The sequence below is a fragment of the Lactuca saligna genome, chromosome 4 (assembly GCF_052625555.1).
Source record: "Lactuca saligna cultivar CGN05327 chromosome 4, ASM5262555v1, whole genome shotgun sequence".
Classification (NCBI taxonomy): Eukaryota; Viridiplantae; Streptophyta; class Magnoliopsida; order Asterales; family Asteraceae; genus Lactuca; species Lactuca saligna.
The window spans coordinates 174463964-174475418 of NC_136420.1; the positions used below are offsets into that span (position 1 = coordinate 174463964).

At 35.6% G+C, this 11455-nt stretch overlaps 1 protein-coding gene across 1 annotated transcript; it reads right to left on the reverse strand.

Moving 5' to 3' along the window:
* Nucleotides 1-420: 420 nt before the first annotated feature.
* On the reverse strand, nt 421-4035 carry LOC145043103 (chaperone protein ClpB1). The gene is made up of 3 exons (XM_078991660.1): nt 3846-4035; nt 2260-3433; nt 421-2160 (listed from the first exon to the last, which is right to left on the reverse strand). Exons 2-3 carry the CDS (start codon nt 3407-3409, stop codon nt 560-562), a joined length of 2751 nt encoding a protein of 916 aa, XP_078847786.1. The 5' UTR covers nt 3410-3433; nt 3846-4035; the 3' UTR covers nt 421-559.
* Nucleotides 4036-11455: the final 7420 nt, after the last annotated feature.

Consider the following 11455-nt stretch of genomic DNA (forward strand, 5'->3'; position numbering starts at 1 on the left):
AGATATACCAGCATCCCTCTTGTTGAAGTCTTTTTCACCTGAGATTAAGAAAATAGATATATCGATCTTAACTGAATTTTACAAATTCCATACTCTACACAGGGTTCAAACTTACCTTAATCTTCCCTTGGCTACTTAAATACCTGTGTAATAACCTCAATTTCTCAACTAATGCCCACGTATAAACTAGCATTACTTCTGTAACTTAAATAGAAAAATATTAAATTACCTCTAACTTTCAGTTACGATTTTTCTTAATCTCAGTTCTGTTATGTCTGATTATGTAGTCAACTGTTTTGACCGGTAGCAACCACAGTGTAAAAATGTTGAAGATTTGACGTCAATAACTGTGTAAAAACTGTTACCAAGTATATGTTTATAATATGATGTTAAATAGATCTCTTTACACGACAAAAAATCTTTGATTAAAGAACAAAGAAAGCTTTCATTTCAGATTTTCAAAACAAACACATTCCTCGCTTACATTCCAACACACCTCAAAACAAACATATACTTGACACTAACACCCAGAAATTTACAATTAAAAACACGTTACACGTTACTCATCATCCATTTCATCATCATCATCATCCACCTCCTCGATCTTCATCCTCTTCACAGCCTGTGCAGCATCACTACGAGGCCCACCATCTGCATTTGCATTCACAACATGAATCAACACATCAGATTTCTCCCCTGTTGCAGCATTCACCACTCCACCATTCCTTTCTGCTCTATAACTCAAGTCCTCCCCATTCATATCTGCATCTATGTACACAGTCGAGTTCTCATCGATCTCTTCTCTTATCAGCATCTTCGACAACTCAGTCACCACCCTCCTCTCCAGCCATCTCCTGATTGGTCTTGCCCCATACACCGGATCATAACTCTGACTCAGTATCACATCCAATGCAGCTTCAGTAACACCCAAAGCAACACCCCTCTCAGCCAATCGAACAGCCACATCCTTCAACTGAAGCCGAGCAACTTTCCTCAACTGATCACGAGATAAAGGATCAAACACCACAATCTCATCGAGTCTGTTTAGAAGCTCTGGTTTGAAATGCTTCCTCACTTCTCCCATCACCATTTCCCGAGCCTTCTCCATTGTTGTTTTCCCAGACAACCCTTTTAGCAAATACTCAGCTCCAAGATTCGAAGTCATGATGATGACTGTGTTTGTGAAGTCAACCGTTCGACCTTGACCATCGGTCAACCTTCCATCATCCAACATCTGAAGAAGCGTATTGAACACCGATTGATGAGCTTTTTCAACTTCATCAAACAGCACAACACTGTATGGTCTCCTCCTCACAGCCTCGGTCAACTGCCCACCTTCTTCATGACCAACATACCCCGGTGGAGCTCCGATCAGCCGTGACACCGAATGCTGCTCCATATACTCCGACATATCGATTCTAATCATCAGCTTCTCATCATCAAACAACTGCTCTGCAAGAGCCTTTGCAAGCTCGGTTTTCCCAACACCTGTGGGACCCAGAAACAGGAAGGATCCGGTCGGCTGCTGAGCCCTCCCGAGCCCGGCTCGTGACCTCAGCACCGCTTCAGCCACCGCGTTCACCGCCTGGTCTTGACCCACGACCCGTTGATGCAACCGATCGGATAACCCGATCAACCGCTCTTTCTCATTGGTTCCGAGTCGAGTCACCGGGATCCCGGTCCATCGACTCACCACCTCAGCTATCTGATCGGGTCCCACTGTTTCTGTCAACATCACATTTTCATCTGTTGTTCCTTCGAGTTTTGCTATTGCGGTTTCCACTTCTTGAACTGCTCCGAATTTCAAATCTGCAGCTCTTGCTAGATCGTATCTTCTTTCTGCTTCTTGTAGTGCTACTAAAAGCTCTTCTCTTTTCTGTTTCAGTCTGCGGATTTCATCGATTCGTTCTTTTTCCTTCTTGTATTTCATCATCAGTGGTTGAAGCTTATCTCTCAAGTCATCAAGCTCCTTTTTCACTTCAACAAGACGAGCTTTGCTTGCTTTGTCTTTTTCTTTCTCCAAAGCATGAAGCTCGACTTCTAATTGCATCCTTTTCCTTTCAAGATTGTCTATTTCTTCTGGTTGACTATCAAGTTGTACCCTAACATTTGCACAGGCCTCATCCACAAGGTCAATAGCCTTATCAGGCAGAAAACGTGCTGCATACAAATTAAAAAGCAACATCAGAACCATATATAAATTGAGAAGAGCAAGTTCAAATCAAGAAAGAGAAAAAGAATCACTGAATCAATTCATACCAGTTATGTATCGGCTTGAAAGTTGAGCAGCAACAACAAGAGCACGATCAAGAATCCTAACACCATGATGACCTTCATATCTCTCTTTCAACCCTCTAAGAATGCTTATGGTGTCAGGAACACTAGGTTCAGCCACTAAAACCTGCTGGAAACGTCTCTCAAAAGCAGCATCTTTTTCCACATACTTTCTGTACTCCTCTAAAGTGGTTGCACCAATGCACCGGAGTTGACCCCTAGCAAGCATGGGCTTGAACAGATTTGCAGCATCCATGGATCCTTCCGTACGACCCGCTCCAAGAACAAGGTGGATTTCATCGATGAATAATATCACCTTCCCTTCAGCGTCTTCCACTTCTTTCAAAACTGCTTTCAATCTCTCCTCAAACTCCCCTCTATACTTAGCTCCAGCAATTAGAGCTCCCATATCCAATGCTATAACTCTCACATCAGCAAGATTACTTGGGACATCACCTCTAAGAATCCTTTGAGCTAATCCTTCAACAACAGCAGTTTTTCCCACACCAGGTTCACCGATAAGAACAGGATTGTTCTTCGTCCTTCTTGATAAAATCCTAATCACTCTCCTAATTTCCTCATCTCTCCCAATTACAGGGTCAAGCTTCCCTGCTTGCTCTACAAGATCACGACCATATGTCTTGAGAGCTTGGAAATTAGTATCCCCTGAAGCACTTTCCACCTTCTTCCCTTCTTTACCCCGAAGCTTTTCTACCTCGCTTTTCACCCTCGATGCACCAACTCCAGCTTCTTTAAAAAGTTCTGAAATTTGGGAATCTTCAAGAATGCCCAAAATCAACTGGTCCACAGCCAAATGGGTGTCACCACGGGATTTTTGTGAAGATTGGGCACGACGAATTGTCTTGATTAGAGAAGTACTTGCTGGAACTTCATCAGGGGGAGGGGATTGGGAAGGGAGTTTCTTCAACGCTTGATTGAAAACCCTCTCCGCTGAATTACCCGCTTCTTCACCACCGGCATTGTTTATTGCTTGCCGGAATATTCCATTATGGTCGGAAATTAAAGCTGCTGCAATGTGTAGCGGTGTGAACTGTGCATGTCCAGCATTCATTGCGAGTTCATGACCTGAAGCCAAAGCTTCATTTGTCTTGTGGGTGAATTTGTCAGGATTCATGTTAGATAATACCTCTTAAAAAGCCTACAAAAGCAATAACAAAGAACATCAGTTTATGTTTTATAAACGCAGAATCGATAAACATAGATATCCAAATTGATGAACCAGATTAAGAGAAAAAAATAAAAACATCAGTTTATAACTAGATATGTGTCCATGTCGTTGTGCATCACAGAATTTATCTTCCAATTTACCGAATTTGATATTTACAACGAATAATTTTGCCTAATTATTTGTTAGCGGACAAAAACCATATTGACATGAATGAGTTTCAAATTATAAAAGGCGAAGTAACGAGACATGATTAATTGCAGAAATCAAAATAGAGCATTAAAAGAATACAGAGTAAAATCATTATCATATCAAGCAAATTCTTGAAAATACAGTACAGAAACAAAAAGTCATCAAAACATGAAGAGGTAGAATGTCCTGTTACCTTACGAAACGAATCAGAATCAAACGACTCGAACTAGCGAGTATGAATGCGTGTTTATGGAGATTTGTTTGCGCGAATTTACTCACAGAACTGATGATTTTTTGCTAACTGATGATGAATAATGAGTGATGAAACGCTTTATACACATGTTGAAAGGCGCGAGAGACGTCTGGAAGAACCGGATGTGCTCTGGAACCTACCAGAAATGTTCCGGAATTTCCTAATAAAGTCATATATTATTATCGAGTAAATTACACAAATGGTCTATTGGTTTAGGTTAATTTGGTTTAGGTTAATTTGTATGTTTGTTTTCTAATTTATTCTTTTATTTTGGTTTTTTCTATTTGTTTTTATTACGTGTTTGGTTTTTGGTTTACCCAAAAAGACTAATTTTTTTTATTTTTAATTTATTTAAATAAGCACACCCCGACCCTAACTCCTCTACCTTACCTTACATATTCAACCATTTTTTTCATATTTAAATAATAATATTTTTAGGTAAAATAAAGACCAAACATGTAACAAAAACAAATAGTATGAACTAAACATATAATAAAAAAAAGACAAAATTACATAAATGGTCCTCGTGGTTGACAAAATCGACCAATTATGGTCCTTATGACGAAATCTTTACACAGATGGTCCTTGTGGTTTCAAAATCTTGCAAAAACGATCCTTTTAACTAACGGTGTTAACTTTTTCAGTTAAGTCCTATGTGAAATGATATATTTACCCTTCCCGCATAGGGACGATTTATGTAATTTGTTCATACCAGGACCATTTATGTAATTTTCTCTACTATTTATTATTGTTTTTATTTAATTTAATTATATATTTAAGGATTTAGATGTTTTAAAGATTTGTTTATATATATATATATATATATATATATATATATATATATATATATATATATATATATATATATATATATATATATATATATATATATAAAATATTTTTTTAACGTCTTGCTAAAATTATTTTTTCTAATCTTTTTGACGTTTTCTTCAAATACATTTATTGACGTTTTATTGGATTTGTTTTGTCATTATGTTCGAATACATTTTTCAACATTTAGTATGTTAATATTTGTTAAAAGATTGCATTGCTATTGTAATTATAATTCATAATTTAATTTACTTTCAATCATGTTTTCAATTTTCTTTTTTCTTTTATCAAAGTTTTATAATAATAATTTTTTAATTCAAATATTTAACTATATTGTATAATTATTATTTTTGTAAATTTTTATAAATATTGTTTATAAAAAAGTGTATAATATTTGTTAAACATGGATATGATTAATATACATTAGGTAGACATAGGCTAAGGTGAGACCATCTCACAATCTTTCCAAGTACGACTAGGTCGTTTCATATTGGATTTAAATATAATGTTTTTTTAAGACATTTTATGCATTTTTAAGCTATACATATTTTGATTAGCCTATGTATAACCTGACATCCGTTTCGAATTCCGATTATCATATGTATTCCAATTATCCTATCTATATTAATTTTATTCAAGTTTAACAAATCTTTTTACACTTCTTTTTTTTTTTTACAAAAAACGTTCATAAAAAACTTTACAAAAGTAATACTCATACAACATTATATGTTTTACATAGTTAAATATATGAATTAAAAATAATAAGTATATAAGCTTATTTATATTTAAAATAAAAATGATTGTAAGTGAAGTAAGTTACGAATTATGATTACGGTGACTATAAATTCTTCAAAAAATATTCAAAAAAACAAAACCTAATAAAAACATTAAAAAAATATATTAGAACAAAAAGTAAAATAATTAGAAAAAAATATTCCAATAGAACATCATAAAACATCAATAAATATATTTGAAAAAACATCAAAATAAATAAATAAATAAAAATTTGAACAAGTGTTAAAAAAATATTAGCGAAAAAAATTAAAAGAAAAAATCAATATATTCAAACAAAACCTTCAAAATATCTAAATACTAAAATATATAAATAAATTAAGTAAGAACTAAGAACAATAATAAATAATATAGAAAATTACATAAATGGTCCTGTGGTAAGAACAAATTACATAAATGGTCCCTATGCTGGAAGGACAAATATGTCATTTCATATGGAACTTAACTGAAAAACTTAACGCCGTTAGCCTAAAGGACCGTCTCTACAAGATTTAGAAACCATAGGGACCATCTGTGTAAAGAATTCGTCATAAGGACCATAATTGTTCGATTTTGTCAACCACAAGGACCATTTATGTAATTTTGTCTAAAAAAAATAGTAGGGACCTTCCAAGTTAAAAAAAATAAGTTAGGTACCAAGCACGCAAATTACCCCAAACCATATGGATCATTCGTGTAATTTACTCATTATTATTTAAACCCCGGTATTGTTTTTTACAAGATTGCCCTCAAATGTTCAGGAAACTAGGATAATACCTGTATGTAACGATTAGAAAATGATAAAATTGTAAGAATGATCTTCTAGTATCAAAACTTGTATGTTAAATAAAAAAAAATTTGGACTAGCATCATATCAAAAGGTTCTATTTTCTTATGAGTTTGGTTCAATTTGGTTTGAACGTTTTAGTAAAAACGATTTTGTCTTTATTATTTAATTTTCCAATTTTGTTTTATTACCAACAATTTAAAAACAATTACAAATAAAACAAAATTAAATTCTCTCTCTCTCTCTCTCTCTCTCTGTCTATCTCTCTCTCTCTCTCGGTTTGTTCTTCGAAACTCACGAACACACATACTTACGGAAAAAACACACACTTTAACGTTTATGGCTTTGTTCTTCAAAATACATACACATACACACACTCAATAACGCATAGACACACACTCTTATAAACACATACACACTTAAGAATACTCCTTGAAATATTTTCGGAAATGAAAACCACACACAAAATATAGGTTTGTTCTTAAGTTTGACCCTAGATATTTAGGTTTGTTCTTGAGTTCCAGAAATGAAAATTGACACCATTCAATCCGTCCTTAGAGAATTGTATGTATGTTGAAGAACAAAATTTGTTTGAATCAGGGGTTATATCCAAACAACACTCAGATAGATGCAATTAACTCTCATTCTCAAATTGACCAGGGGCGGATCTCAAGTTCGGTTCACCCATACAAATGAAGCAGTGAATCTAGCAACACCTTCACAACCATCGTTGCTTCTTCATATTCGGTTATGTCTCAGCGTCAGGCCCATGTCATGGCTTCTCGGATACTAACATTGACACCGACGACGATGATCTTGGCTTCTGGTTTGCTCCTCCCATTATAAACAGGAAGCCTCCTATTAATGCTTACAACATCGCACATAAACAACTTTACCCTTCAAAATAAGAACCGAGGCCTGCACATTTCTTTCCCTTTCACAAAGTTTCAAAAACATAAATGCTTCTCCAACCGTCGTCGCATAGCAATCAGTCACCAAAAACCCTAGTAATCAACTGTCACCGTCATTCCAATGAATGCTAGGGTTTTAAATGGTGATGTTGTCGGAGAATGAGAGAGACGAATTGATTGTTTGATTGTTTGTCGAGCTAGGGTTTACAGAGGCGAAGTAGGGAAATTTTTGTAACATTCAATTCCATGTACTACTTTTTTGGTCCTTTAATTTTGAGAAAAATGGAACAAATGGTCCCTCATACGCAGGGAGTACGTTTGGTACACTTAGCGTACGAGATCGCTTTGGTCGTGAAGATTTAACCACATATGTTGGGCGTATGTGGTGTACGATGGGTGTACGTCTGCTAGGGTCAAACCTTAATTTTTAGTGTTTGAACCCTATTCAAACATCATTATAGCCTTTGGACCTCTACCCTAATAAACCTCCATTGTTCATTTCATCCCGTTGAAACCCTAGTTCATTCTTTGAGTGGTCTTGATCTTTGAAAGTAACTTTGTGACATTTGTGTGTATATTCAAGAAGAAGGAACTTAGAGACCAAGAATTTGTGGAGATTAAGCTTTTAGATCCAGATTCTTCATCAACTTTGTGAGCTTTAGAAGGTAAAAATTTCTTACCTTGATGATTCATTTTGATAGTTTGATATTAGGGCTTGTTTGTGAGCTTTATTTGGTCCTACGAGTTCTCCTATTGAGTTTAAGCAACTCCAGAGTTAGATATGTTAGATCTCAACCTCTTTGTTGCTCATGATGCATAAAAACGTCATCTTGATGGTTGTTATTGGTCCATGCATGAGTTTGAGTTCTTATTATGAGTATTGTTGGAAAAAAATGGATGTTGGGTTCCATTAAGTGTAACACCCCGACTCCCAGGTATAAAAATTAAAGCTTGTGTTCACATTCTTAGACCTACTTGACGAGTTGGATGCCCCAACTCGTCATGTAGAAGCGGATCAGGCCACATGATTTATGAGGTCTACTCGACGAGTTGGAGGACCTCAACTCGACAAGTAGGAGCTGGATAATGAAATCCTACTTTCCAAGGTTTTACACCCTATTTAAAGGGTCATTAGCCTCCCTTTACCTCCCTTACTGTCCCCTTGAGCTTAGAAAACCCTAATCATGCCTACTCTCCATTTTTGTGTGTTAAGAAGCTTAGAAGGTGGATTTTGTAAAGAGAGCTTGAAGTCTAAGGAGCTTGGAGCAAGGAGAAGCTTATGGATCTTATTTCTACTTCACCTTAACATCATCTTGAAGGTAACAAGTCATTACCTTGACTTATCTCTAGCTAGATCTCTTCATGCAAAGGTTTAGGGCTATTTCTAGTTTGTTGTGGAATTATTTATGGTTTTAGGCATGATCTGAAGTTGTAACTTCATATCTGGACTCCTTTAGCCCCTTATACTCAAAAAGTTCTAGTCTTTAGCAAGTTATGGCCTTCTCCTTACCTAAAACTTCCTCATTAGCCTGGTTTTGGCATTTAAGACCTTGCATGCACGTAAAGTTTACAACTTTACGTGGACACCATGCTCTAGGAGGCTAGATCTACAATTTGGAGCTTTGGGGTATCTTAAAAATGTCTAAATGGGAAATGGACCGAAGGGACTCGACGAGTTGGATGGTCAACTCGACGAGTCAGATGAAGATTGGTTGTTTTTGGTTTCTGCATGGACTCGGCAAATCAGTGAGATGACTCGACGAGTTAGTTAGGGTTTTCCTGATATTTGGACGCCGCATGGACTCAAAGAGTTATTTAGAAACTCGGTGAGTCATCTAGGGTTTTCATGATTTCTCGAGTTCTGGAAGAACTCGATGAGTCAAGGGGCTACACTCGACGAGTTGGGTCAACATGGACTGTTGACCTTGATCGTTGACTTTGACTTTGACCAAGGGTTGACCAGTTTGACTTCCGAGGATATTTTGGTAAATTGGGTATTTATGGAATAGGATCAATGGTGTTTGGAGCTGTATCTCAGGAGTTTGACATTTTAGTTCCGATCGACATTGAGAGGTGAGTTGTCCTCACTATATTAACAGGGTCGAAGGCATCAATGTCGGCCCTTTTTGGATTTGTATTCGGGTTTATTGCATATTAACATGTTAGTAATATGTTAGGTCAGTATCCAAGTATATAGGATGATGCTATGCTAGTGATCGGTTAGGTCGGTATCCTAGTATATAGGATAACACTATGTTAGTGACCTGTTAGGTCGGTATCTTGGTTTATAGGATGATGATATGATTAGTGATCTATTAGATCGGTTTGACGGTTAAATATGCTAGCGTATGATATTTATGTGCGCATGATTGTTTGATTTAGGGTTGGGTTGAGGCGGTCATGCTTTGTGCTCTAGGCCAACATGTCGGATTAGGTGTCTAAGCCCATAATTATATTTGGTATGCTTGATCCGGTTGTAGCATGGTCCTTTTGGGTTGCCTTCACCAGAGCAACTTGATTGGATAAATAATGGAGAAAGAGGTTATCATGGTTTATTAATATATTATATGAATAATATATTAAAAGAGAAATCATATTGGTTAATTAATATTCGTTAAAAATAATTAAGAATTAATTTTGGGGTCAAATGATATTAATTGGACTAAAGGGACTAGAATTGAAATTATAAGATAGTTGCAAAGTGGGCTGAGGAACCCTAAGATAGGGTGGACGAAACCCTTATGGATAGCCCATAAGATTTCGTCAAAAGGCTTGATTCTGGAAGATTCGTATGGGCTGCTTAGGGCTTAAGTAACCAGGATAGGTATCTGACTCAAACCCTAATTTTGCAGCTATATAAAGACCCCTTTGGTATCCCAAAATCGGCCACTTGAACCCTAGAGATCATAGAGCCGATTTTGAGCCTCCTTCCCTTCTTTCCAAGATCATCCAATTTGCTTTGGTGTTTGTGATTCATTAGAGGCATTACATTTTTAGGTGCTAGGTTCTCAAAAGCTCAAGATCTTCAAGCTATAATTGAAAGGTAATTTCCTAACCTTGGTATAGTTATGATTTTCGATTTTTTGTATGCTAGTATTAGGGTTATAAGTTTTGGATGATTTGCATGTACAATTAGAGAAACCTAGATCCAAAGCTTTAGGGTTTACATGTGCACCATAGGATTGATGTAATGCTCAAAACCCATCAATGGTATCAGAGCCTAGGTTATTTTCTATTGTATTTGATGCCTTGTTTGATCATTCATAACTTGAAAAGTCAAAAATCCTACCCTCTGATAGATGAACTCATCGATTCACCTGATGAACTCAGCGACTCAGATGAACTCAGCGAGTCCAGACAGTGACTTGGCGAGTCGAATAGTCATAAAGCAGATCTTTCGGGATTTTGGCTTATTTTGGATTGGAATAATTATGAAAAACGTTTTTGAATGATAAAATCCGAATTTTATTATATTGATATGATTATCCTTATCCAAATAGAAGATAATTGTCAATTAATAAGATAATTTTTGCCTTATATGATAACTTTAATTATTTGAATTATTTGATTGTATTATCTTGCCATGAAATTGAATTAGGTAAAATTTAGATAATCACTAATTAATTGTAATTTGATCTAGAAAGTTTTGAAAAGTTTCAAGACTTTCCCTCAAGTTTTGAAATTTAAATATTTTTATTAAAAAGTTTAATTTTGAAACATTTAGATTCTAAACCCTAGAATTTTACAAGTTTAAAATTCAACCCTTATACTATTATGATATTATAAGAATAATGATTATATATATATATATATATATATATATATATATATATATATATATATATAAAAGATAAAGTTGGTCTTACCGTTAGTAGGTCTCATTCACGAAGGCGATCTATAAGGGGGTATAAGGTTGTTGCTTATAAAATGGTAGTTTAATGGGTATCCACTCTCACCCACTGCTTCCTTGATTGGTGGAGGGTCGTTAGTCGAACGAGTAGGATATGAAAACTAATTCCTCATTCATAAGTATAATGAATGTATAAAGTAACTAAATGCTTTTATAAATTCTCAATCTTAGTTACTTTATGCAAAATGTGAAATTATGTTATTCCATGAAACTATACTTTGCACCTTGCCAAGTCGTTAGTGGAGTGTGTGTGGTTAACCGGCACTAATTTGGGACTAGCAAAGGTGGAAAAAGGCAGATTGATGTTTATCATAGATCAATGGAGCGTGTGTGGCTAACA